The 27,298-nt window shown below is 58.0% G+C and overlaps 3 protein-coding genes and 1 long non-coding RNA gene across 9 annotated transcripts in view; 2 read left to right on the forward strand and 2 right to left on the reverse strand.

The window, feature by feature from the left end:
* The window catches only part of NAV1 (neuron navigator 1), a 61,034-nt gene extending 60,342 nt beyond the window's left edge, over positions 1-692 (reverse strand). For all 4 annotated transcript variants that reach the window (XM_014872857.2, XM_088180404.1, XM_088180403.1 and 1 more), the window contains exon 1: positions 91-692. In XM_014872857.2, the coding sequence (XP_014728343.2) occupies positions 91-677 (587 nt within the window). In that variant the 5' untranslated portion in view covers positions 678-692. The remainder of the gene's footprint in view (positions 1-90) is intronic.
* LOC148220920 (uncharacterized) lies at positions 635-8,821 on the forward strand. The gene is made up of 2 exons (XR_015808754.1): positions 635-5,470; positions 7,706-8,821. It is a non-coding gene; the product is annotated as an uncharacterized LOC148220920 (long non-coding RNA).
* Positions 8,822-9,686: 865 nt separating this feature from the next.
* RNPEP (arginyl aminopeptidase) lies at positions 9,687-23,566 on the forward strand. 2 transcript variants are annotated; one of them, XM_088180192.1, is made up of 11 exons: positions 9,687-9,917; positions 16,257-16,397; positions 18,022-18,170; positions 18,673-18,789; positions 18,906-19,141; positions 19,930-20,043; positions 20,282-20,394; positions 20,710-20,818; positions 21,373-21,597; positions 22,176-22,318; positions 23,304-23,566. In XM_088180192.1, exons 2-11 carry the CDS (start codon positions 16,305-16,307, stop codon positions 23,466-23,468), a joined length of 1,464 nt encoding a protein of 487 aa, XP_088036318.1. In that variant the 5' UTR covers positions 9,687-9,917; positions 16,257-16,304; the 3' UTR covers positions 23,469-23,566. The 2 variants fall into 2 exon arrangements, with proteins under 2 accessions (XP_088036318.1, XP_014728097.1); XM_014872611.2 differs by lacking the exon at positions 9,687-9,917 and adding an exon at positions 15,445-15,874.
* Positions 23,567-25,441: 1,875 nt separating this feature from the next.
* Positions 25,442-27,298, reverse strand: part of LZTR1 (leucine zipper like post translational regulator 1) — a 36,309-nt gene continuing 34,452 nt past the window's right edge. Inside the window, exons 20-21 of one of the 2 annotated variants that reach the window (XM_088180475.1) lie at positions 26,942-26,979; positions 25,442-26,249 (exon numbers count right to left, since the gene is read on the reverse strand). In XM_088180475.1, coding sequence (XP_088036601.1) covers positions 26,192-26,249; positions 26,942-26,979 — 96 coding nt within the window. In that variant the 3' untranslated portion in view covers positions 25,442-26,191. The remainder of the gene's footprint in view (positions 26,250-26,941; positions 26,980-27,298) is intronic. The other variant, XM_014872856.2, reaches the window with a different exon arrangement.

Consider the following 27,298-nt stretch of genomic DNA (forward strand, 5'->3'; position numbering starts at 1 on the left):
GCCTCCCCCTGTTCCCATGCCCCCCACAACCCATGTCCCCATGTCCCCAGGCACCCCCAGCCCCATGTTCCCCCATCCCCAGGGACTCACCGGTACTGGAAGGGTGCCACAGTGGCAGTGATGGGGCGGCTGTGTGGGGGCCCTGAGGAGAAAGTGATGGCCCCTGACCCGAATACAGGGCCCCTCCTCTGTGAGCCACCATGAGACTCATCCCCTGTCCCTGCTGTGGCTATTCCACTGCCCTTCCCAGGGGCCCCTCCCAGCCTTCCCCCGCCCCTGCCCTGTGCTAGGGGAGCGTTGTGCAGCTCCGTGGGCTCCCCCATCCTGCCTGCCCCTCTCCTCCCACTGTCCATTGCCTCTGGCAATTTCCCAGGGGACACCAGGGGTCTTGACAGGGCTTTCTGCCCGCCATGAGTGGAGGCACTGGGGCTTCCCTCCCTGCCCTTGGCTGGCTCATGGCCAGCAGCTTTTCCAGTGGCTTTGGGCTTGAGAGCCTTGGGACCGGGGGATGGCACCTTCCCTGGCCGAGGGGATGGAGCCCTGTGGAGGACGGGGGACCCCGGGGTGCTCAGGGGGGCTGTGGTGTGCAGTTTGCCATGGGCCATGGCACGGGGCACTGGGATGGCAGACTGGTAGTGGCTGCGGCCAGTGGAGTTGATGCTGGCTGTCCCCTTCATCCTGGTGAGGCAGCTGCTGGCAAGGCTGTGGAGGAAGAAGAGGATTTGTTACAGTCCAGGACAGAGAGAGCACTCACCGCCCCCCAGCTGCACCAGACCTTGGTCTTTGTTCCTACTAGCCATGGGTGCTCAATGTCCCCATCCTTGGAGAAGGCTACTGCACCTCACACCCCAGGGTGAGGACACACATGATGTCCCCTGACAGGGATCCACAGGACCAGGGCTCATGCGATGTCCTCTACTAGGGAGCCTGTGCAGCCCCACCCCTGTGTCCCCAGGTGCCTACAGCAGGTCCCTGCAGCAAGGACATCTGGGCACTGACCTTCACCAGTTAAGCCTGCACCACAGTCAGTATGGGGCCCTCTTGGCCACTCAAAACATTTTCCTGGTCCCCAAAACCACCTCCTGATCAACTAAGATCACCTCCCAAACATCTGAGGCCATCTTCTGATCACCTAAGACCAATTCCTTGTCACCTGAAACAGTCCCCTGTCACCCAAGACCACCTTCTAGTGATATGAGGACTAGCTCTGTGACCCCATCTACTGATGTCTGAGTCCCACCCCCACACTGGAGTGTCCTTCTCATCCCCAATGTCCCCACACATGGTGCCATTTGCCACATCTCTCCATGCTCCTGCTCTCGTCTTGCTTGCCCTATGGTCACCCCTCAGACAGTGCCCTGTGTCCCCTGCCCCCTTGCCTTGGTGTTTTTCTCCATGTGATAAGGATGAGGTCTCATCCTACCTAAAACACCCACCACCAGTGACAGGGATGCCAGCACAGCAGCAGTGAGTGGAGAAGCTCATTGCTCCTCATGCCCACAGGATTTACCTAGGCAAACAGAGCAGAGCTCAGCAAGGAAACTGGCCATGGAACAAAGCTCCATCTCCAACTATGTTCCGCCTGCAGCTCTTCAGGAAAAAAATCTCAAAACTCAAAGAAAACGGTTTTCTTCAGGGGATGAAATGATCTCTAGAAAGATGGAGAGCTGTGGTCCCACAGGCACCAGGTGCCACAACTCTCCCAGGACATACATTCCACATGTTGCTCCAGCATGGTTTCACTCCTTGAATGAAAACCTCTGAGGAGGGGAAGCTTTGTGGGGTTCCAGAGCATTCTGTGGGGACCATCAGTTCCATGCTGGCCACCCATGGTAAGGGTTCCTCTACCTAGTGCTGACTTGGTGTTGGGTGGGTACTGGAGCCCAGGGAGGCTGTCCCTGGTGGGCTGGGAAATGCAGCCTCCCACGTACTCCCCCACCTCCTTTTCCAAACCACCCAGCCAAGACAGCTTCTGCAGAGCTGGAGAGGAGCTGTGGGGTGCAGGGAGGGGGCTCCATCACCCCGATGGGAACAACCCAGCCTCAGCCCTGCATCCATTGCATTACCCAGCAGAGGGTATTACATGAACCAAGTCCAAAAATGTCCTAAACCGCCCTGTTTTGCCTTTTCCCCTAACTGAGCTGCCCTGAGCCCTGCTTCCCCCAGGCTTTTGGGGGTCTGCAAGGACCATGCCTCACATTCTCCCCACCCTGGGATGACCATGTCCCTGCCATATGCAGCACTGGGATGAACACACTCAAATTCCCTTTTTCCAGACCCACGTGAGCTGGATCATTTGATCGTGGAGCCATGGGTCACGGGCTGATGATACCGATAAGATTAAGGAATTGCAGCACCAATTCCAACACCAGCCAGGAGCTACAAAGATCTTTCCAAGGCAATTTTGATTAAGGGGTAGAGGAATCTGACACACAGAGCTCTGGGCTTGCTCTCCCCGAAGCCTCTGAAACACTGGCACGTTTCAGAGGATGTCTCCCCAGCTGAGCTGTCTCTGTCTCTGCTCGCCATGGTCATGGCCCTGAGGCACGGCAGAGGTGGGTGGAGGCAGTGCTGGGACAGGTACTCGGAGGGCTCTGGAACAGATCCGTGCTCCAGTCACTGCAGGAGGTGGGATGGAGGCAGGCATGGGGGCTCTGCCACTCCCACGTGGGCACATAGATTCAGCTCCAGCCTGTTCTGGCAACAGCCCACACCCAAGGGTGCTGCAAGGTGGGCAGCAGGAGACAGGCAGGGCTTTCCTGGTGCCAGTGGGATTTCCAGCACCTACAAAGGTCATTCCTGGGAGCGTGGAGCTCAGCGTTGGGCTCAGCACCCAACTGGACATCAGCTCATTTTTGGGGGCATAATGTTCCCAACCAAACCAGCCATGAATATCAGCAGAGAGCAGTTCCCCTCTGTCCCCCAGTCTGTTCCCAAGCTGTGCCTCACAACCCACACTTACAAACACCAATTCTGCACTTTTCCCCCCCTCTTTAAGGCAGTCTCTGCCCTGAGAGTGGTCTGCCTGGGGACAGCAGTTCACAGCCTTGAGCTGCAAAACACCTTGTGCAAACACAAACAAGGTTGGCCTTCATAGAACTACAGAACAGTTTGGGTTGGAAGGGGCCTTACAGACCATCATCTCACTCCAACCCCATGCCACGGGCAGGGACACCTTCCACTATCCCATGTTGTTCCAAGCCCTGTCCAACCTGGCCTTGGACACTTCCAAGGATAAGGGAACCTTCCTCCTCATAGGTGCAAGGATGTTGAAACCACTGGTTCCAAGACACTCATTTCACCCCGAGGTCCCTCACACAAACACCTCCAGCCCCAGCGGCTGGTCTTGGTAGGTTTTCTCCTAATGCAGAAGCAGATAATCTGCTTCTCACTCCATAAAATCTGTCCCAAGCTCATCCTCAACCAACTCAGGTAAAATCTTCATCTAGATTTATGCTACCCTACCTTCCCCAGCACCTACTGAGCACCACCAGCATGCAGCACTCCTCCAGCCCTGCCTGCTCCCTGGGCATGTGGCATCAGGGCTGTAACCAGGTTTTGTAGATTTTTTTTCCACTTTGGATTTTTCTCTTGTGGACACAACTTCCATTTCATCCCCTCTGAGCCCACCAGCGATGCCACAGCTGCAGCAGAAGCCAAAGCTACCACGCTGGCCACAAGAAAATCAATCCTTCTCTTGTGCTCACAGGGTTGGGGCTTCTCAGGAGATGCCAATGCGTGCCGGGACCCAGCTCAGAGCAGTCCTTTTCCCACCACACACACCTCAGGTGCCTCCAAGGATTCCTCTGTGCTTGGCTAAGCACTGCTGACCCCCCTCCCTGAGCTTCACTCTGCTCTAGAGATGCCATGGGTTTCCTGGGGGATGGCTGAGGGGTGATGTGGATGTGGCCCTGCTCCCCCAGCCTGTGACACCAGTTGGACCCTCATGCTGGAGTCCCACACCCAGGGATGCCGTCAAAGGGATAAACCAAAGTAACTCTTGCCAAGTCCCTATTCCCTATTCCAGGAGGAGCCAGTCCTTTGCCCAGAAGCCCCTTACACATCTGGCATCCACCACCAGGAACTAAAACCATTCCTGGGCAAGATTCAGCCCATTCCTGTTCCCAAAGAATTCTTCCTTTGCCTCCAGACTGATTTTGCCCCCAAGGGCAAAAGCTCTGCCCCAGGACTGGGTGTCCTTGGCACGTGTTCCATGTGTGATGATGGCAGGGGAGCAGTCATGCTGTGTCACGCTGTGTCACGCTGGCATCCTGCTGCCTCTGCCTGGCTAAAGCAGGTCATGGCTTGACCCAGATATACCCAGCAGCTCCTTTGCAATTAGCTCAAAAGGGAAACAACTTTCTCCTTCAGCCCAGGAACAGCTATCAGGAACAGGCTTCTGCTCCCCCTCCGGATAACATGAACCCTGGGAACTTGCACCTGATGCTTTAAACTGGGGACTTCCAGCTGCTGGGTGAGTTTTTGGCCCCATCACTCCCCTGGGTACCAGCTTGGGATCACTGGGTTGTGTGGTAGTGGAAAGCAGCAGGTGAACACAAGGTGTTTCAGCACCAGGGTATATTTTGGAGCAGCCACAGCAGTGCTGTGGGCAGCAGAGCCATGCCTGGGCATCAGGGCTCAGCCTCCTGGGCAGCCAGAGGTATTCATCTCCCAGCCAAGCAGAGGATACTCATCCCAGGTGCCTCCAGAGCTCAGGTCTGGAGATGAACTTCAGTTTTTAACCCCAGAGCTGAGGTGGGATTTAATCCCTTCAGATGATGCCATGCACAGAGTTATGGGTGTTCACATTGAAGGAGAAGCCTTGGCCGAGCTGTGTCCTTCATCCCAGGAGAGACACAAGCCAGCACATCCCTGAAGGCATCTCCTTCAAAGAGGCATCTGTTGTGCCCGGAGCTTGAACTACTTCCTCAGCCTCGTGTCCAAATCCATCTCACACGTGATTTTAGCAGCCAGAAATGAACAGGGACCTGGAGCCTGGTCTCATTTCATGTCCCATTTCCATGACCTAGAGGGGTCACTGGAGTATTCCCAGCACTGAAGCAGATCTGCTTTGGAGCCATCCATCACCTGAGCCAAGATGGGAACAGCCTCCGGCCCTGCAGGGACTACAATGAGTGGCTGAAGCCCCTGGCTCCACCACTGTACCTTGGAGAGGTCCAATCACAGGGGCTCCCATGCCAAGAGAACAGCAAATGGCTCTGCAAGCATTTTGCTCTGTATTTTGTAGCATTTTGGGGTGACTTTTATAAGCGAGATAAAAGTTGTTTCTCTCCTATCTCTCACAGCTTAGATCCCTGTGAGGGATGACATGCTGTCCCATGTCCCAGGATAAATGTGGCAGGACTCTGAACATGGAGTGATGGAAAATGTGTGCAACCCGTCAGCCTCTGCTGGCATCTTGCTGCTGTTCTATGCCTGTTTCCCAACCCTGACGCAGCCTCTGGAAGGGGTAAGAGAGCTGAAACCAGGCTGATAAATAGGAAAAAAGGAGGATGGATCCTCCCCTGGGTGTTCTTGGATGCAGAACAGCTCTGTAAACTGGGAATCATCTTTGAGACGCCTTTGGGACTGGTAGCACAGGAACACCAGGGGCTGCAGCACTGTGCCAGGTGTCGCCAGGGAGATGCTCAGGGGCTGCAAACCATCCTTCATTTGTACAGGTGAGGGTGGAGGAGGCAGCCCAGGAGTGAACCCCAGGGTGTGAGTGGCATGAGGAGCTGAGTCCTTGCCAAGGTACAGGTCCTGGTGCTGTGAAACAGCTGCCCCCAGAACGCTTGCAGCTCTGTGCAGCATCCAGCCTTGAGCTGCCATCAGGGATGGACATGCTCCAGCACAACCTCCTCCCTGGCACACTCGGGAAGGGCGACAAAGAAAAGGGTCCTTGTGACACAAGGAACATAAAACTTTCCAAAGAGAAACAGAGGGAGCTGGGGCAGAAAGGGGCCTTCAGAGGAGAACAAGCTGCCGATTCAGCCACCAGGCCCAGCCCTCCAGCCCCCGTGCCCCAGTCAGGACCTGGCCTGCCCACCAGCCTGTGTCATCGCCTGGGACATTGCCACCACCCGCGTGGATGGGACACCAGGCTGGGTCCTTCCCAAGGGAGGTCTCACTGCTCCCTTCTCCTGCTCCCCCGGAGGGCAATGTCAGGCTGGGTCTGGGTGCAGGCAGGTGTTTCTCCTGGGTGCAGGCAGGTAGAAGTGAAGACCAGCCAGACACAGCTCTGCCTGTCCTGGATGTGTATTCCCCCCAGCACGATGCTGGGAGCTCTGGGAACTGCTGGGAGCTGAACAGGGGCAGGCACTGAAGGACAGAAATCAGCTGTTGTCCAAGCAGAGATCATAGAGAAATCACATATCATAGAGAATTGCCAGGTTGGAAAAGCCCTCCAAGATTATCAAGTCCAACTGCTAACCCAGCACTGCCATACCCATCACTAAACCATGTCCCCAAGTGTCACATCCACACGTTTTTTGAACACTTTCAGACATGCCCGGCCCATAACCACAGCACTAATCCCTGCCTTAGCCCCTCCGCAGCAATCCCATTAGCCACTTAACCCACTTCAATAAAACCGGCTCTGAGCAAAGCTGAGCTCTGGGCTGGACCTGCTGCAGCAGACACTGTACACGTAGATGCGGCCAGGAGACCGAGCTCTGCTTGGACTGGGCTGTGCCCGGCACAAATTCTGCTGTAGGATGAGGCTGGATGGTCTGGGGCTGGGACAGACCCTGGGAGCTCTGTGCGAGAATCTGGAAGGGGAACGGTCTGAAGGGCTGGGCAAGGGTCGTCGGCGCCCAAGGCTTCTCCCCGGGGTTATCCTGGACACACTGTGCCCGGTTCGCCACGGCCCCTGCGTGTTCCCCCAGCCCATCCCCACCCCGGTCTCTCACAGCCCTGGTTCCTGCCGGCGGCTGCGACACCTCCCGGGCCGGAGCCGGGTGTGTCCCCTCCTCCTGGCAGGACCCCCGGCGGGTGGATATGGGGAGTGCCCGGCAGACGCGGGGAGCAGCGGGGGCGTCCCCGGCCCCCGGCGCTGCGGCCGTTCAGGAGACGCCGGTGCTGGACAGCTCCGCCTGCGGCACCGCCCCCCGGTACCGCCCCCCCGGGCCGGTGTCACCCCCCACCCCGACCGGTGTCACCTCTGCCCGGTATCGCATCCCGAGCCGCTGTCACCCTCCCCTCCGCCGGGTACCGCCCCCTGAGCAGATGTGACCCTTTCCGCCGAACCGGTGTCACTTTCCTCGGTTCGGTACCGCCTCTCCCAGCCGCTGCAGCCCCTCCAGGACGAGCGTCACGTCCTCGAGCGCGTGTCCGTCCCACCCCAGCCTGATGCCCTCCGGGCCGGCAGTGCCCGCACCGCCTATGGCCGGTGGTGCCAGTTCCCCTCGGGCCACCGCCACCAGCCGGGGGCCGGCAGAGGGAGTCCCCAGGGACCAGCCCAGCGCCGGAGGCCCCCGGCCCCTCTGCTGCCTGTCTGGGACGGAGCCATCTGTCCGGTGCTGGTGCCATCTGTCCCCCAGCAGCGCTGCCTGTTATGTCCCGGTGTCCTCAACACCCACAGGGAAAAGGGTTGGGCTGTCCCTCCATGGGGTGACACCTCACCAAACCCTCTCCAGATGTCCCTGCAGTGAAGGGTCGCCTGGAAAGGTTTGGGTCGTGCCTGAGGTTCTCCCACTCTCCTCAGCCCCCTGCTCTTCTCGTGCTGTGTGGCAAGAAGAGCCATAAAGCTGTCGCTAGCCCTGCGGACACCTCCTCCAGCACACGAGCCACCACTGGACATCGCAGAGCCCGGGGTCTCTCCAGCATCCAGCACCGTAGCCAAAATACAGCGTCTCCTACTGCACGTCCTGAGGGCTTCAAAACCATCCCAGAACCTCAGTGCTGCCTTGGGGCTAAGGACCTCTCAGTGCCGGATCAAGCCCTGGGCCAGGAGCTGTCCCACAGCTCTGGTGACACTCAGCTGAACTCCTGTCTGGGCCAAAACTCCGCGGAGCCAGCTGCATCATTTATTTAGCCCTGTGTTCCTGCAGCATCACACACCTGGCCCTTTGCTCCTGAGAATACTGAGCAAGACCATATGTCACAGTGTCTGCGTTCGCTGCCGCTGTGCGGAAACGGCCCCCCCAGCCCTCAACCCCTGAAACCTGGAAGCCCCTGATGGATTTTGGCTTGGCTGCTGGGGTGGGGGGGAGAGGCAGCTGCACGGCGGGGCTGCAAAACACATTAACTCAGCAAAAGCTGCTGCTTTTGCAGGCATATGTGAGTGCTGGGTGGTCAGGATGGTCGAGAGGGCAGCTGGGCTTGTCCCCCCTATCCTGGCACTGGCAATGCATCCTCAGCACCCCCAGCACTCCCTGTTGAGACCCTCACTGCCTGTCTGCTGCTTTCAACACACAGCAGGCAAAGTGGAGTCATGGGGGTACCCAAAAAAGCAGGTTAAGGATTTAAAAATGCCACTAGGAACATGGGATGGTTATCACTAGCGACACAGCAACAGGGTGTGCCAGCAAAGTGGGAGATTAAGCCCCAAGAGCAGACACTGAGGATGTGCCACCATCACAGCCAAGCTCCAAATTGGGGTGGTTTTAGATGCTGAACCTACTTTGGGTGATGAACCAAGTGAATGAAAGCCAACCCACAGATCCAATTCCAAACTGAACCCCTCAATCCCTGCTCCAGTACGGGCCATTCCCATCACAGACCGTTCCTACCACGAGCTAAACTGCTGTGTCTGGTCTTACCTGGCCAAGCGAGACAGGTCTCCCCAATCAGTCCTGTAATAAACAAAGCTGTTCTTGCAGCCTGGACTCTTCTGCAGGGTTTGCCCTGAGAGCCCCACACACCCACTGGCACCCAGAGGGGGTTTCCCTTGAGATAACCAGGTATTTGCAATGGAAAGCAAAAACCACGGGGAGCCCTTAATGGGATGAGTGGATTTTCCAGTGAGCTGTAAATCCGCAAGGGCTGCTGGCAAACACCTCCCTGCTCACTCCGGAGGTGGGGGTGTGTGGAGGGGGGTGTGTGTGTGTGTGTATGGATATGTGTATGTGTGGGTGGATGTTTGTGGGTGTGGGGGTGGGGGTGTTGCAACAGTCTCCACTCCAGAGGGATCCACATCCCCAGGGCTTATCAGAACAACTCCAAGTATGTTCACGATGCCAACATCCCAAGGGAGTTGAGAATTGTCACTTAATACATGAGGCTGGAAGAGGTTGGCAGGGGCTGGCAATGCCCTCCCTGGCCCTAATACCCTTCACCAGCCCCAGCACAGGTAGCAGCTCCAGTCCCACGACCCTCTTACACTTAAAATTAAACCTCCTCCCTCAAAAGGATGCAACCAATGGAGCCGTCATGAGGCCATCACATCTGGAGAATGCCTGGCTTTCCTAGAGGGGAGCCCAAGCATCCCTCAGACATCCCTTCAGTATCCCTCAATCGTCCTTGAGCATCCTGCCTGCCTGAAGCGAGCAGCCCATTCGAGGATGGCAGCACTCCTGCCTTCTCTAGCCCACCCTACACTGCACATCCCCTGGTATGGAGACCCTAGCAGGGCGAGAGAGGAGGGGTTGCAGAGCCCAGAGGGGCGAGGAGAAGGGAAGGCGGGGGAGAAGGGGTGGAGGAGAATTCGTGACTGAACCCTGCCCAGGGGGAGTTTCCGCTGCCGGAGGCGGCACCGCCCCGGCCGCATCCGCACGGGCCTTGAACGGATCTGCGGAGGAGAACGGAGAACGAGCACAGCCCCGGCTCCCCCAGCTTCCACCTCCGCTCCTCCATGGGAGCAGGGGAATCCAGGGAATCCAGGCAAACAGTGGGGAGGCGTTAACTCGAGCGCTGGCTCCCACTCCAAACCCTGCAGCACAGCTGAGACCTCCGAAGCCCGATTCCCACATCCGGCGGTAAGAGGATGCGGGACACCGGTGATACCAGTCCCACTGCCCCAGCCCCCCCCGGGCATGGCTGGCTTGTCCCCACCTGCGATACCTTGGGGCTCTCCATTCCCCAGTGCCGGCAGGGTGGCAGCAGGGCAGGGCTCAGAGTGACACCAGGACCTGCTGCTGAGCCTTTGCGGGATGTGATCCCACTATGAAACTCAGGGCAGCCTGGCACCGAGATGGAGTGACCCAGAGCCCCTCATAAAAGTCCTGAGGATGGGAATGGTGCCACAGGTGATTTGGGGCCGGGATGGGGCATTGACCAGGTAAGCTCAGAGGAGTGCAGGGGGACCAAGTCCCACAGCCTCACCCCAGCTCCTACCCCACCATGACCCCTTCGGACAGAGCAGAGCTTCAAACCGTCCCTTGCTCATCCAGGACCTCCCTCCACCCTGGTTAATGAAAATGTTGCTCTCCCCAGTTATTGTGACTTCCTGTGATGGTGGTCATGGGTGCCACGTGCCAGGGGGATCCTCCAGCCCCTCTCCCAACAAACATCTCCTGATCCAGGCAGTCAATCCACAGCAGTGCCTGATGTCCATAGCACCGCCCAGACCCTGCAGTACAACCGGGCAAAACTCATTAGAGGTCACTTGCTAACGAGCAGGAGTTGGGTTGTGCCAGCCAATGCACCAAGGAAGCCACTAGAGCCTGTTGGGACAGGATGGTGGCTGATCTGTCACCTGGAGCATTCGAAGAGTTCCCACAAGGGTTGGCAATGTGCCACCTGCCTGCAGCCTGTGCCTCAGTTTCCCCATGCACTGCCACCAGCCTTGTCACCACCAGTGCCATTGACTGCCCCAGCAGGTCCTGGCTCCCTGCAGAGCACTCCTGGGGCTGCCACCCCTCTGGGCTTGGTTAGGGCTTGGGGACTGATCCTGCCCAGCCAGGACAGGCCAGTGACATGAGATGGGCTTTCCCTGGGGACACACAGGGCAGTGGGCAGAGGCAGTGTGGTTCCAGCTGCTCCCTCCCTGTCACTGCTGTTTTTCCCACTGCACAGGGCACAAAGGGCTGTGGGAGGACAGAGGGTGCTGTCCCTGCCCTGACTGCCACTAAATGGATGCCCAGACAGATGAGGGAGGACTGTCACCCATTTGCCAGCAGCAAGGCAGAGGGGGGGTCACATGGTGGTGGGAACAAATGCTGAAGACTTCCATCCAGTACTGATGTCCCAATCCCACACTGGTGTCCCCAGCCCAGGCTGATGACCAGGCACTGTGCTGGTGGAGCATGCCAGATGTCCCCAGGTAGCACATGCAGGTGAGGGGACATCGTGCTTGGTCAGGGAGCAAGGGTCATGGGCAAGGAGAAGCACTCTTGTCTCACAGTGCCCACTTCTGCTCTACAGGGATCCTGCTCTAGCCAGAAAGGAGGAACAGATCCCCAGGTTCTCACCTGGTAGCTGCCCTGGCTGGTGGCACTGAGAGGACAGGGTGCCCCAGGCTGGTGGCACCACGTCCTGTCCCCACAGTGGTGTCAGCTGCACCGGGGACTCCTGCCATCAGCCCAGCCAGGGCCTAGGGGGCTGCAGTGGCCCCACTGAGGTCAGGGGTCCCACCAGCCATGGGATCAGCAGCTGCACCCCAAGATCCAGACCGAGGGGGTCACCTGATCCCCCTGTCCATGGCCCAGGCCCTGCATCCCATTCCAGGCCTGGGGCCCCGCTCCCATCCGCAGGCGGAAACACCTTTTTCCTGTCCGTGGAGCTGCATGGGGGGGCAGCAGGAAAAAACCTCGTGTCCTGGCAGGTTATTTACATCCTGCTGCCAGTGGGGCCAGCCTGATTCCCTCCACGTCCCCATATGCACCCCAAACTCTGTTCCAGCCCTGTCAGCCTCATCTGTGTCTCCATCCTATTCCCACCCTCACCCTCATCTCATCCTATCCCAATGCACAGTGGAATAGGGACAGCCCTATCCCTACCCCATCCCTATCCTCATCCCACTCCCAATACATCTCTCATCTCATCTCATCTCATCTCATCTCAATCTCATCATCTCATCTCATCTCATCCCCACCCCTTCCCTATCCCCATCTCTGTCCCCATTCTGATCTTTACTTCCCATCCCAGTTCTCATCCTCATCCTTTCTTCGCCCCCATTCCTCTCCTCAGTGCCAATCCCCTCCCAACACCATGACTGGAGACCTCCTTTACCAGAAGGAGGATCCCAAATCCTGCCGTGGGGATACCATTCTCCTCCCAGTGAGCACCAGAGCTCACTGAGTCCCACAGTCCCCACCCCAACCCGTTTTCCCTCTCCCTGGCCTCTCAGAGCCAACTCCCATGCTGGGATGTGTGACATGTCCACGTCTCAGGAGCCTTCTGTCTCATCCAGTCCTAGGAAAACGTTGGGGGGAAACTGAGGCACGGGGCTGGCAGGGCTGGGAGTGACCCGAGGCCAGGGCCAGGGGCACTGCCGGGACATGTGCGGGCAGCCCCTGCCCCCCTGCCCTGCAGCCCCGGCACGGGCACTTACTCAGCGCCGCGAAATGACTCAGCCGGGATCCGGCCGGGCCAGCCGGGATTTCCTGATTCAGCTCTCCCAGCTGTGAAACTGGGGGGGGTCCAGCCCCTCCTTCCAACAACACCGGCACCAACACACGCTGCTCTGGGGTGCAGGGAGCTGCCCCATCCCTGTGACCCCCTAGGGAGCACATGGACCCTCTCTGGAACCGCGGATAATGACATAGCAGCTACAGCAAAGCCTTGGGGAACGCAGGCAGCACCCCAAAAACCCATGGGCAAGCCCTGCCTGTGCGGGGTCTCGCCTGCTCTGGGCAGTTGCGGGGACGCAGCAGGGCTGGCTGCGGGCTTGGCATCCCAGCACATCCAGACTCCCTGGCTCCCCTCCCAGTTGTTTTTTTCCTAGGTGAAATCCAGGAAAGAGTCGTCCTGGCACATGCACTCAGTGTGTTTTCACCGCTTCCCTCGCACAGGGTGACGGGCACCTCCGTGTCTCATGGGGCATGGCCTGGGATGAAGTCATCTCAAAGTTTCCCTCTGTCCTGTGCCATCCCAGTTTGGCTGCAACATTCCCAGCTCCACGGAGTGTGGGGATGGCTCTTTCACCCCAGGTGGTGGAGGATCCCCATGGGAAGCACCCATAGATGCCTACAGCCTGGATGTACCTTCCCATGTCAGAAATTAGGGCAGACCACCATGATCTGGCAGCACCGACCTGCTCTGCCTGTGGAAAGGGGATGTGGGGCAGCAGGACACACATTTTCTCTGTGCTTCGTTTGCCCCGTCACCCTTTGCTGGCCATTTTGTGCTCCCCAGGACTGAACTGGGGAGGCACCACAGCGTCTTCCTGCAGCCCCCCTCTGCCGGGGACAGGAACTGGGGTTGTCCAGGGGACATCGAAGGCACTGGGACACAGGAATTTGCCAGCTCGGTCACGCTGTAGCTCCCACCGCTGAAGCAGGGTCTCTGCGGAGAGGTGGGGACGTTGTGGGACACAGGGGGCTGCCCCGAGTGTCAGGCTGTGCCAGCCCCTACAGCTGCTGCCCGTACTCCCCGTCCCTGCCAGCGTGTCTCTCGTGTCACCGCTGTTCCCCGCAGCATGACCCCATCATCTCGGTCTTCATCAGGGTGCTCCCCATCATCTGCCGCTCCCACTGTGTTTAGGCAGCCCCCGATGGGGTGTCCCCCACCACCGCCCGTTGTCCCCTCTGTCAACGCTGATCCCCGCAGGATGACCCCGCTGATGTGTCCCCGATTGTCACCGCCAGTCTCTGTCGGGATGTTCCGTATCAGAACGGATACCACCGGGGTGTCTCTGCCTTCCAGGGCCACGCAGGACGTCCCCCATCACCCCCGCTCCCACCGGCGTTTCTCCCGAGTCTCCCCGCTCGCACGGGGAGTTGTCCCGCGGCCCCGATCCCGGTGCCCCGCTCACCGCTCGCTGCGCCCCGTCCCGCGCGGCCCCGCGGGCAGCGCCCGGAGCCGCCGCCGCTCGCGGAGTGACAGCGCGGCCGGGGACCCGCGCGGGCCGGGCCGGCGGCCGGGGGAGGAGTCGCGCAGGCCCGAGCCTGGCCCCGCCGCTCCTGCAGCCCGGGGTGCCCGCCCCGTCCCCGGTCCCCTGGCCCCTCGGTCCCCCGACCCCCGGCCCGGAGAGGCGGGTGCGGGGCCGGCCCTGCCCCGCTCGGTCCCTGGGGACGGCCCCGCCCGGTCCCTGCTGCCCCCGGTGCCGCTCGGCTGGCGAGACGCGGCGCCTGGAACCGGCAACGGAGCCTGAGCCGGGGAAACTCCATGGACGCCCCCCAGCCCCCCACGGAACATCCCCTCTTCGGGTTTCTCATGGATCCCACACGACCGCCCTGACCCAGGGGATCCCCCATCGTTCCCTCTGGATATCCCACCTCCACTCTCCCCGGATGTCCCCACGAGCCCCTCGGTGAATCTCTGTTCCCTCCCTATGGATCCTGACATTGTCACCCCTCCAGATCCCCCATGGACGACCCCAGCGAATTTCTCAGGGATCCCGGCCCCATTCACTCCCGCCCCCTTCTTCCCCAAATCCCCCGCTATGGATCTCTCTCTCCATCTGACTCCCGTTCTGGATCTTGCCCCACCTCACCTCCGGCTCTGGCACTCCTCCGCTTGGATCTTGACCCCCTCTGGATCCCCCGTATATTTTCCCAGATCCCACATGGATCCCCGACCCTAGATACACCCGCCCGCAACTCGATCTTTCCTCGGATCTGTATCTATATCCTTCCTCGAGTTCCCCTGGATCTTCCCACGGACCCCTGTGCTGGGTCCCCCGCTCCATCCTCTCTCCGTGGAGCCCGACATGAACCCTGCAAGGGATCCCATTTTGGATCCCTATAGAACCTCCTGTCCAAGAGTGCCTCACCATGAATCCCTTGATCCATGGATTCCCAACCTCTGGATTCTGCTGCACACCGCCCCCCACCCCCCCCCCACCACGGATCCCTGCCCATAGATTTTCCTAGATCCCTTGCCCCAACGAATTCCTCCCATCCCTATTTCCCCCAGATGTCTCTTGATTCTCGCCAACCCATGAATTCTGTCCTTCTCCTGAATTCTCTCTGGGACTCTCATAGGTCCCTCATAGATCCCCCTACACCCCGGTAACATGGATCCCATCCCATGTCCCCTCCATCCCCCCCTCATAGATCCCCTACCCATGGATCTACCCTATAGATGCCTCTCCATTCCCCACCCATGGATCTCCGATGGATCCTATCCATAGTTTTCTCTGTATTCCCCACCCACGGATCCCCTCCATAGATTTCTCTCTATCCCCCATCCATGGATGCCCGCGAGATCTCCGCATGGGTCCCTTGCATTGCCCATCCACGGATCTCCCCATAGGCCCCCTCCATCCCCCACCCATGGATTCCCCGCCTCTCCATTCCCCGCTCCCGGGACCGCCCCGCGCCCGCCCCTGGACGGGACCGGCCTCCCGCCCCCGGGGGCAGCCCCGCCCCGATCCCGCCCCGATCCCGCCCCCGGTCCCGCCCCCGGTCCCGTCCCTGGCGCGGCGATGGCGGCCCCGGTACCGGACGTGTCCCCGGTGCGGGACAGGGCCTCGGCGAGCAGCGCGGGCCCGTGGTCCCTGCGGCACCTGCACCTGGACCTGCGCGTGTCCTTCGCGGCCGCGGGCGCGGGGCGGCTGCGGGGCCGAGCGCGGCTGGAGCTGCGCTGCGAGCGGGACAGCGCGGAGGGAGCGGAGCTGCGGCTGGACGCGCACCCCGCGCTGTCCGTGAGCCGCGCCGCGCTCCTGCCGCCGCCGGGCGGGCCCGGGGACGCGGCCGGTCAGGAGCTGCCCGTGGAGAGCCGGCCCTTCGCCAGCTATGGCAGCGCCCTGCACATCGCCCTGCCCCAGGCACCCCGTGCCGGGCAGCTGCTCACCCTCCTCATCGACTACGAAGCGGGCGAGGGGCCCGGGGTGAGCGGGGTAACACTGGGAGACACCGGGCCTGGGGGAAGTGGGAGGACACCGGGGGCCACCGGGAGCGGGATGAGCAGGGGGACACTGGGGGACACCGGGCTCGGAGAGAGCAGGATGGGGGGAGGAAGTACCGAGCCCGGCGGGTAACCGGGTGGATGGAAGGGACGCCGAGCCCGGTGGGACATCCAGGCCCACAAAGTCCAAGAGGACTGGATGTGGACTGGGGGCCACCAGACCCGGGGGGAGCTGGGGGGTGGTCTAGGGGACAGCAGGCCTAGGGTGGGCAAAGCACCCTTGGGTGAGGAGCCTCTTCCCAGCTCCCTCCGTAAGGAGTTGCTGTGGTCGAGCCGCCCCTCACTGGGGTCTTGGTGCCTCCCAGGTGTGCTGGCTGTCCCCTGAGCAGACGGCGGGGAAGCAGAAGCCCTACATGTACACACAGGGCCAGGCTGTCCTCAACAGGTCCTTCTTCCCTTGCTTCGACACCCCCTCAGTCAAGTTCACCTATTCAGCCACTGTGAAGGTAAGCAGAGCCCCAAGAGGTGCCCCGGCCGTTCCCTCACACCCACCAGAGGCAAAACACTCCATGAGTGCAAAGTTTGCTGGGGAAGAAAGTCCAAGGGAAGCTATGGATATGATCCAAGGGCTGGAGCACCTCTTCTCTGGAGCCAGGCTGGGAAAGCTGGGGGTGTTCACCTGGAGAGGAGAACTTTCCGAGGTGACCTGAGAGCCCCTTCCAGTGCCTAAAGGGGCTCCAGGAAAGCTGCAGAGAGACTTTGGACAAGGGCCTGGAGTGCCAGGACAAGGGGAAATGGCTTCCCATTGCCCGAGGGCAGCGTTAGATGGGATATTGGGAAGGAATTCTTCCCTCTGAGGGTGCTGAGGCCCTGGCACAGGGTGCCCAGAGCGGCTGTGGCTGCTCCATCCCTGGAAGTGTCCAAGGCCAGGTTGGACAGGGCTTCAGTAACCTGGGCTAGTGGAAGGTGTCCCTGCCCATGGCACAGGGTGGAATGAGTTGAGCTTTAAGGTCTCTTCCAGCTTAAACTGTTCTGAGCTGTTGGGTTCTTTGCAAGGAATGTGCCAAAGCACTGGAGCATCACAGCAGGGACACTACTTCAAACCCTCCTCCTCAGGCCCCAGCTGAGAAATCATTCTTCTGTACTTGGGCTATTTTTCTCTTATATGCCCTTTTGGATGAGTTCAAGCAGTCCCAGGGTGCTCCTGTCTCTCTCGAGTTGCATTGCTGGTGCCCGGGAGCAGATGCATGAGGTGTCCTGCCTGAGCTCTTGGCATTTGTAGCAGGAGGAGCTGAGTTTGGGGGAAAACAGCTGAAGGAGGGTGGTGGTGCTGGGCCATGCTGGGCCCTGGTGGCAGTTCTGTAGCTGCCAAACTTCCAGGAAGGAGCAGCTGCTGATCTTCAAAGATGGCACTAAATCCAGATTCCCTAATTGTCTGTGTGTGGGCACGTGGTGACACTGGCACTGGGCCGCCACAGTGTGCTGGCCTGCTGTGGGCAAGGGGAACTGCTTAATGGTGTGACACCAAGCCAGTGCCAATGGCACATGGTGGCATCAGCTGGTGATGCCAGGATTGACTTATTTTGCTCTCCCAGGGCAGTGCCCCTCTGGTGCCACAGGGTGAGTGTGGGATGGGGCTGTTGCTGAGCTCTGGTGTGATGCCCTGTACCAAGGAAACCATATTCCCTGTGCACCACAGGGCTCACCCCCTGTATGGGATAGGGGACACTGGATCAGTCTCCCTGGGCTCAGCCCAGCCTGGTGAATTGGCCATGGGTTCTACATTGGCTTGGGAACAGGAAAAATGAGTTGTTGTGCAAGAACTGGAAGGGGAGCCAGAGATCTGCATCCTCTGCCCCTTCACACCTGCAGCTCCAGCATTTTCCTTATCTTCTCGTAGCTCCAGGAGCACCTGGGGCAGCTCCAGGTATCCTAGTGTTACAGAGATGCAGCTGGGAGCTCGGGGTGTTCCTGCTCTGCTCTGCTCCCCAAAGCCTGCAGTGCCCATGGCCCCAGCACCTTCAGGCTGGGATGCATTTGCCATCAGGCATTGTGGTGTCCCAGCTGGCCTAACTGGCCTCCCACTGTGTATGCTGTGGATCTAATGGATGGTTTTATCCACGTGTTCAGGTTCCTGAGGGTTTCACAGCTGTAATGAGTGCCACAACCTGGGAGAAGCAGAAGGATAACACCTTTGTATTCAAGATGTCCCAGCCAATCCCCTCCTACTTGATTGCTCTGGTTGTTGGGGACATTGTGTCTGCTGATGTTGGCCCAAGGTAAGGGGCTCAAGAGGGCTCCAGAGCTGTGGAAGCTGCACAGTGAAGCTCCTGTGGCAGCCAGCTCCTGCCTCTCCCTGCTCCACAGGGCTCTGGAGAGCAGAGACACTGGCCATAAACATGGCACAGTCAGTCCCTGTCTGTGTCACGGGATGAGGGTCCTTCTCGAACTGGAGAGTTCTCCTCACCTTCAGGAGCTCCTGGCTCTGCTCATGTCACCCTGCTTGTGAATGAGGGCAGTGGGTCCCCATGCATGGAGGATCCCACATTTCCTCACATGCTGGTGCTTTCTTGAGTTCTTGGCTGCCACTGCAGCCATATAAAAGCCCTTTGACATTCAGACAAGGAAAGAAATCACTGCAGTTTGCACTATTGGCCTCTTTAGATGCCTTTATCAGCAGGATTTTTTTCTTCGAAATAAACCTGTACAATTTCTGTCTGATGAAGCAACAAGGTGAAAGTCCCCTAATGGTTAAACTTCTTCTTCTCTGCACCTGGCCAGGAGCCGTGTCTGGGCCGAGCCCTGCCTGATCGAGGCTGCCAAGAAGGAGTACGACGGGGTGATTGAGGAGTTCCTGGTGGTTGGAGAGAAACTCTTTGGACCTTATGTTTGGGGCAGGTATGGCTAGAAGGTTCCTGAAGGGTCTGGCTCCCCAGGGACAGGGAGAAAATTTCCTTCTGTCCCCAGCCCCGTCTTCAGGAAGAGTGGGGTCTGAGCCCAGTCTTCTCTGGCAGGTACGACATCCTGTTCATGCCACCCTCCTTCCCCTTTGGTGGCATGGAGAACCCCTGCCTCACCTTTGTCACTCCGTGCCTGCTGGCCGGGGACCGCTCCTTGGTGGACGTCATCATCCATGAGATCTCTCACAGCTGGTTTGGCAACTTGGTCACCAATGCCACGTGGGGCGAGTTCTGGCTGAACGAGGGCTTCACCATGTACGCCCAGAGGCGCATCTCCACCGAGGTCTATGGTGCGTGGCTGTGCCTGGCTGTGGGGTACTGAGCCCTGTGTGGGTCTGGGGGCTGTGTCTCACAGCTCAGCGCATCCCTCCGAGTGCCAGTGGGAATGGAGCCTGTGCTGCATCTCAGAAGAGGTGAAGGGCAGCAGCTGCAAGGCCCTGTGGGGTTCTGTAAACTGAAAAAGTAGGTTTAGATTCGATATTTTGAGTTTGAGGAGGCACTGGCACAGGTGGCCCAGAGAAGCTGTGGCTACCCCACCCCTGAAAGTGTCCAAGACCAGGTTGGATGGGGCTTAGAACCACCTGGTCTAGTGGAAGGTGTCCCTGTCCATGGCAGAGGGTGGAACAAGATGATCTGTAGTGTCCCTTTCAGCCCAAACCAGTCCGTGATTTCCAGCAGCCTTTGCTCTGAGATGGACAGTTCCCCACAACCCCTGCCAGGAATGTGGGCACTGTGTCCTTGCCTCACCTTCCTCATCCTCTTGCAGCTCCCATGTGGAGTTGATACCAGCTGTCCTGACCTCCCCCCTGCACACACAGTGCTGTCCAGAAACTCGTGTTCTCCCAGCACAATTTGCTGTATCCACACAAATTTAAGTGGCTTAAAAAATCTGTCGCTGCCTAGGGCTGGGTTGCCCCGTGCCCCCCTGCAGCTCTGCCATCCCAACTCCCCATGTTTTGTTTTTCCTGCTCTCCCAGCTCAGTCACTGATGCTGTTCTCCCGTCGCAGTGCCCGCTGTGCCCGCAGTGCGCAGGGGTCTGGCCGGGCTCCCCGAACGCCTCCGTTTGTCTCTGCCCAGGTTTGCCCTACACGTGCCTGGAGGCTGCCACGGGAAGGGCCCTCCTGCGCCAGCACATGGACGCCACGGGGGAGGACCATCCCCTCAACAAGCTGCGGGTGGTGATCGAGCCAGGTGTGTGGGGTGTCCCTGGGCTCTGGAGGAGTGGGACAGTGAGGTGGGCTGGGGGGAGCCAGGCTGTTCCATGGCTGGCAATAACACCAGCATAGGTGATGGGACCCAGGAAAGATGATGGCTGCAGGAGTGATGGGATAGGCTGTGCCCAGCACAGATGGGAGAATCTTGGTGCACATGAGGGCTGTGATGTTCTGCAGGTGAGCAGAGGATTTCTGAGAGTTTTGCCTTTTTCTAGGTGTCAATCCAGATGACACATATAATGAAACACCCTATGAGAAGGGGTACTGCTTCGTTAGCTACTTGGCTCATCTTGTGGGTGACCAGAGCAAGTTTGATGCCTTCCTCCAGGTGGGTATGAGCTGAAAAGTCATCCAAAATGCCATGGCAGGAGGCCAGGGCACAGCAGGATCCTGGGGTGGCTGGGGAGAGGAAGAAGAGGTGGGAAACAGCAATGTGAATAGGGGAATAAGATGAAGGCGGAGCTTAGGCTCGTGCTAGCAGTAGATGCTCGGAATGTTGAGGGGTATCCCTGGGGATGCAGGGGGCTGGGCAGCCCCTGTAGGGAAGAAGGGCTGGAATGTGTTCCCCCATGAGGTGAAGCACACAGAGGGCTGGGCAGCACTGCTGGGGTGAGAGTGGCATCGGCCTCATCCATTCCTACAGGCCTACGTGAACCGGTTCAAGTTCCAGAGCATCACTGCAGATGACACCCTTGGGTTCTTCCTGGAGTACTTCCCAGAGCTGAAGGAGAAAGGCGTGGACTCCATCCCAGGTCAGTACAGCACCATCCTGGCCAGGGAATGGGGCTGCCACTTCACAGCCCCACACCCACGGGTGTCAGAGCTGCCATGTCCCCCGGAGCCTTTGCATGTTGATTTGTGTGTTCTGCTAGAGATGCTGGAGGCAGGGATGGCACTGACCAGCTGGGATCAGGCTCAGGCTTGGGCATGTGCCAGCTTAGCCTGATTTTTTTCCATTCAAACCCAGTCCCTGCTCCGCACTTGGGTGCTGTTTCATGGGGTGTCCATGACTCAGCCTGGTGAGTCTGGTGATCAGGCCCAGCCAGCACTCTGGGCTTGGCCTGGCCTTGCTGGAGATCCAGGCTTGGCAGGAGCTTTCTGTGCCAGAGCCAGCTCATCCTGCTGGTGGTGCTAGGACTGATACCTGAGCCCATGTGTCTGATGGCCTCACCCCATTAGTTTGTGGTGGTCACCGTCCTTGGGCAGGTTTGGTGGCACTGGAAGAAAGCAGTGGGGGGTCTGGGCAGTAGCACCTGGTGTGGGGCTCAGGGATCTATTCCCAGCTCTCCCTCCTGCCTCGCTGCAGGGTTTGAATTTGACCGCTGGCTGAACACGCCGGGCTGGCCGCCCTACCTGCCTGACCTGTCCCCGGGGCAGCAGCTGATGAGGCCGGCGGATGAGCTGGCAGAGCTCTGGGCAGCTGACGGCTTGAACATGGAGGCGATCGAAGCTGTGGACATCACAGGCTGGAGGACGTACCAGCTGGTCTATTTCCTGGATCAGGTCCTGCAGAAATCCCCCCTGCCCGAAGGTGAGTGACAGGGCACTCCCAGGGCTCTGGTGCCCAGGGTGATGTGCCCAAGTCCAGCCAATTGGCCAGGGATCTGAGGGCACATGGGGAGGACACACAGGTGTGTGACTATCAGCCCCTCCCAGCTGGGTCCTGGTTCCAGGGAAGCCTTGGTCAGTGTGGTGGGGGATGGAGAGCCAGGGAAAGCATGTCCCTGGATTTATGGGAACACGTGCAGTCCTGCTGTCCCTAGGCTGGCTCTGCTGGGCTGTCATGTCCCCATGTCACCACAACTCTCCTTGCCCTCTTCACTGAGGAATCTCCCCCCACTTTGTGCTGGCACCCCAAGCCACCAGCACATGGCCCTTCAGGGCTGCCCAGCCTGGAAGGCCCAACATAGGCACTGTCCTGCCCAGAGCCAGCAAGTGCCTGAGGTGCTCCAGAGCTGGGGTGGGGGTCACTTGGGCAGGGGATAGGGCTTACCTGAGGCTGGGAGGATCCCAGAGAATTTGCAGCACAGCTGGGATGCACTCCCAGGGACAAGGGCTGGGAGCTGGGTCAGAGCCCTGTGGGGGATGGTGACCATTCCCCTCTCACAGGCAATGTGAAAAGACTGAGCAAGATGTACCCCAAAATCTCCAAGGCCCAGAACGCTGAGCTGCGACTGCGCTGGTGCCAGATTGTCCTCAAGAACAACCTGGAGGCTGAGTACAGCAAAGTCAAGGACTTCCTGCACAGCCAGGTTTGTCCCTGGGCAGTGGTGGCAGTGCCCAGAAGCATGCCAGTGGGGAGAGAAGGGCATGGGGCACAGGGCCTTCAGTGCCAGAGAGACAGTGCTTTTAATAGTCCCACAGGATGGTTTGAGTTGGAAGGGACCTTAAGGCTCATCTTATTCCACTCCATACCATGGGCAGGGACATCTTCCTCTAGCCCAGGTTGCTCCAAGCCCCATCCAACCTGGCCTTGGACACTACTAGGGGATGTGCCAGGGCCTCACCACCCTCATAGGGAAGAATTTCTTTTTAATATCCTATCTAACCCTGCCCTCTGGCAGTGGGAAGCCATTCCCCATTGTCCTGTCACTCCAAAGTCCCTCTCCAGCTCTCTTGGCTCTGGAAGGGGCTCTAAGGTCTCCCTGGAGCCTTCTCCAGGTGAACACCCCCATCTCTCACAGCCTGGCCCCAAAGCAGAGGTGCTCCAGCCCTTAGAACAGCTCCATGGACTCCTCTGGACCTGCTCTGTTCATGTGTGTCTTTTGCTGGAGACTCTAGAGCTGGATGCTCCAGTGTTGGGGTCTTACGAGAGGGCAGAATTTCCCCCTCACTTGCTGCCCACGCTGCTGGGGATGAGCCTAGGACACAGTTGGGTTTCCGGGCTGGGAGAGCACATGGCCAGGTCACACCCAATTTGTCATCTAAGTCCTCCTCTGAAGGGCTGCTCTCCATCCATCCTGTCCTGACCCAGGTGCAGGACCCTGCACCTGGCCTTATTGAACTTCATGAACTTCTCATGGTCTGCTCCTTCTCCAAGGTCCAGGTGTTCTCCCCTCTCCAGGTGCTGCAGTGCCAAGGGCTGCCCACGGCCACATTCCCCACCCTGTCCCATTGCTGTGTGCTCTGTGCCTCGCTAAGAGCCGGGCGAGGCTGGAGGTGCTGGGGACGGGGGAATGGGGGGCGTCACCCTTGGGGCCGGGCGGAGTCTGGGCCATAACTGCGCTGTCCCCGCAGGGCAAGCAGAAGTACACGCTGCCCCTGTACCGCGCCATGTGGGGCGGCTCCGAGGCCACCCGGGCCCTGGCCATGGAGACCTTCTCTGCTACGGCTCCCCAGCTCCACGTCAACGTCCAGAACTACGTCAAGAAGATCCTGGGCTTGGGGGGAGCTGAGGACTGAGGCAGCCTGGGCTCTGCTCCCTCCGCCGGTGTTCCTGCTGGCAGGACCTCAGTGCCTCTCTCTCATTTCACATTTCCTTATTAAAATGTGTAATTTTTTCTCTGTGTTCTTCCTGTTCCCAGTGAGCCAAGGGCTACCTTAGAGTTACTCCCTGCCCCCCTGCCACCCCTGCTCTGGGCATTTGGCTTCTCCTGATGCTGGCACTGGAGGGATGGGCTTGGCTTTAGTGCCTGCAGGGCTGGAGCAGCTCCTGGCCCTGATTCACACTGCTCCTTGCTAGGCTCCTGCCACAGGTCCTGTGTGATAGTGGGGACATGGGCAGCTGGTGCAATGTGGCAAAGTTAGGACTTCCTGGCTCCGGTGCCCTGAGCTGCTGCTCCAGAGTTGGGGATTGCTTCTCCACCTTGCTTTTTGCCACCATGCTGGTGCTCACAATGGGCTGGAGGAAAGGAGTGCTCCTGCTCTCCCACCAGCAGTCCCAAGGGCTTTAAAGAGCCAGTGTGAGGCCTACATGTGGCAGAGACTAGGAATAAGGCAAGGCTGGACAGCCACAACGTTCCTTTTCCTTATCTAATGCAGGGATTTGACTGCACAAAGTCCAGTACAAAACTGCCCAAGGCTGCAGTAACCTGGGAGCCTGCTGGCCATAATGATAACAAGGTGGTGATAGCAAGAACACCTAACTGCCCTGGGAAACTCATGTGTACCCCGCAGTCTGTGTGGCCCTTACAACACCTCCCCATCCTGTGATCACCTGGGAAACTGGGGGATGTCCTCTCAGGGAGGTGTGCTGGCACTCTGCACAACAGCAGCCCAGAGGCAAATCTCAATGGGCTACAAGTTTTCACACTAAATCTCTGACCCAGCATTGTGGTCCCTACAGCTGTGACTGAGCCCAAACCCCCCCAAAGGCAAGACCCCACAGTGCCGTCTCAGAGGGTGCAGAGGTTGTGCATTTCCTCACGAGTGGACTCAGGATTTAAAGAGGGCTGGTTATGGCGTGGTTGAAACCAACCTGTTCAGCCTGAGAGAATGAGGTTTCCCTGGGCAATGGGTGTCCTCTAGTGGATCAGCATTACTGGAAATAGACTGTAGTGTTGTTACAAGTTGCAGTGTAGAACCTTTCTCAGCTGCCAGTCTGGTTTCCCAGGAAACACAGAGCCTGTCAGTTACAATTATCATGACCTCTGGGAAGAGGCTCCACTATCTATAAGGCATCTGGAAACAATCCCTCTGGTTTAAAAGGTGTCCTTGGCTCTCAAAAGCACCTGTCACCTCTGGTCAGACTCACCTGAGCAAGCCACCAGGGAGACAGGGGGTGGTCCCAAGAGCACTTCCCTTGGGTGAATACGTGACAAGTTCTCCATTGCACAGCCTGCAGTACCCCTGGCACAGCAGAGCATGTGCAGGTGTGTCAGGCTGTGGGATGCTGACGAGCTCACAACTGCTGCTCCAGGAACACTTCACTGAATGAAAATCATGGCTGCAAGCGTGGGAATGTGAGGGCTGGGAGCTTCATGTCTCGACAGGGATCCTGCAACACTCCAACTTCAGACAGAGAGCAGCCCCTGCAGCTGGAGCAGGACAAGATTTTGATTCCCAGCTTGTCACTCCCTCCCGAGGCAGCCCCAGGGGTTCTGGGCAGGGCTGGGACAGTTCTACCACCAGACACTTTACCAACACCACCAGCTGTGAGGAGAGGTGAAGCTCCTCTCCACTCTGCAGAGTGGGATGCATCCAGCACAGACCTGAGGGCTGCAAGGGGAGGGAACAGCAGCTGCTCCTCCACAGGCTGGGAAGGGCACTCTGCCTTCATTCACCTTCCTGCAAAGGCAACAGCTCACAGAGACACTTCAATATAAAATTAGTAACAAGATGTAACACACTTATTTTTAACAATGTGACCTTCATCAAGCTCAGAACGTTTTTTGCTTAATTTTTTTTCCAAAATGAAACCCAAGTCAATCATGAAATGCCAGGAAAAGATGTTAATTCTTTATTAATAAATAGATTTAGAAAGGCTTAGCAAGACAGGATTAATGGATTTGATGGTCAGAGAGGACTGCTGTAATCTTTCAGTCTGACCTGCTGCAGAGCATAGGTCTGGATTCCCACAGCTCACCAATCCAGGCAGTTGCACAGGGGCTTATCTGTTAATCCACACCACGGAGTCTCTGAAAAGTCACTACATTCTGGCCCAAGGGCCAGTCTCCCTGTGAACACCATGTGCTCTTGTTCCCAGTTTCGTTCTGACTTCCCCTTACAGCCCTTGGGCTGGGTCAGCTGAAGCTCTTTAAATAGTATTCTTTAACTATTGTGTTTCAAAGGATTAGTGACTCTTACTCGTGACTGCTTGATTTTACAGTATGAAAGTAATAATGGGCTTTATTATGAACTTAGTAACTCCCCAACCCATGTGGAATTAATTCATGCCTGCAATGATTTCAAGTCTACATTTGGGTAACAAATGTAACAAAGTCCAAATACTGCACAAAGGTACAAACCCAGAAAATCCAAAGAGAGCAGCTCAGTGGTCCCTGCTCCTCCAGGGCTGCTGTAGTGTGCAGACACTGAGCTACTCCATACGTAACAGTAAACCAGAGCCAGCTCTAAAGTGCCAGTGTTTTTCAGGAGCAAATGAGAAGGTGGATTACCCAAGGCATGTCATATGTCTGCACTCAGCTCTGCACACTGCTTGTCTGAGATGTGAGTAGCTAAGGAATCTATGATGTCAAGGAGGAGGAGCTGACTGAGCGAGCGGAGATTTGGCAACTTGGAGACCTTCAAGGAAAACAAAACAGAAAAAAACAGGAAGAAATTAAAACCCTCCCCAAATCACAGCTCATGTATTACCCTTTTACCCTTGGCACCCCACGGCAAGTCTGGCTGGGCACAGATGGTGCGAGATCCCAGCTGTGGGGCTGGGCTGCAGGGAACAGACCATGGGGCTCCAACTGGGGCTTAGAACCAAATTCAGACTGCTGGGAGTGGAGACCAGCAGGAATCTGCCCTCAGAGCTGCCTCTGTTGGTACTGACAGCCCTACTGCTACAAGACACTGACTGAGCACTCTCCTGAGAGCAATGCTGGGCACCAGTACAGCCTGAGCTCTGAGAGCTGTGGTTTTGCACTGAAAATGGGACTCAGGGCCTGCTCCCTTTGCTCCTGTGCTTCTGAGGAAAAGCTCTTCTCAGTGTCCATGCTGGTTCTGCTGGCATTCTTCCTGCAGTTAAAGCAGGTCACTGGAGCATTTGCCAACAAAAACCTCCACCCGCATTAGATAGATGAGAATCTACAACAAACTTTATGCTTTTGGACTGTTCAGAAGCTGAACTACTAGCAAAAATGAGCTCTACACATTCCTTCCTTCTCCTCAACCTCATGGTAAGGAGCCAGTAATCCTCTGTCTAGAGGCACTAACACACACCCAGCCTCCAGGCAGACCGTGCCCAAGCACTCACCTACTCTCCTTACCTTGAACTGACATTATCACCTCGCTCTAGGGAGCTGCACTGGGATAAAGAATAAAGATGTCCTGAGCAACCTTTGAAGGCCAGGAAGGAAATGGCTGAGCATGCTTTCAGAAAGAGCTCAGGACATGCTTGTAGCAATATCCTCAGCCTAAAGATCTGCCAGCACTGAAAGGGAGAGAGACCCCCTTAGCACTGGTGGGATCCTGGCCCCTCCCCAGGCATGCACTGAACAGATCAGGGTGTCACTACAAACACATCACAACAGCAGATTTATTAGGGCTTTTGCACAACACTGACACACAAGAGCCTGAAAACACATTGCCCAAAGCAGTGAACTTCTGGGAAACAGCTCTTCAGT

The sequence above is a fragment of the Sturnus vulgaris genome, chromosome 29 (assembly GCF_052056855.1).
Source record: "Sturnus vulgaris isolate bStuVul1 chromosome 29, bStuVul1.hap1, whole genome shotgun sequence".
Taxonomy (NCBI): Eukaryota; Metazoa; Chordata; class Aves; order Passeriformes; family Sturnidae; genus Sturnus; species Sturnus vulgaris.

Bases quoted from the DNA above. Each gene is read 5' to 3' on its own strand.
- RNPEP (XM_014872611.2), top strand. From the start codon at position 15,470: ATGGCGGCCCCGGTACCGGACGTGTCCCCGGTGCGGGACAGGGCCTCG. The intron at 16,398-18,021 runs GTAAGCAGAGCC...CCACGTGTTCAG, and splicing joins CCTATTCAGCCACTGTGAAG to GTTCCTGAGGGTTTCACAGC. The intron at 20,819-21,372 runs GTCAGTACAGCA...GCCTCGCTGCAG, and splicing joins AGGCGTGGACTCCATCCCAG to GGTTTGAATTTGACCGCTGG.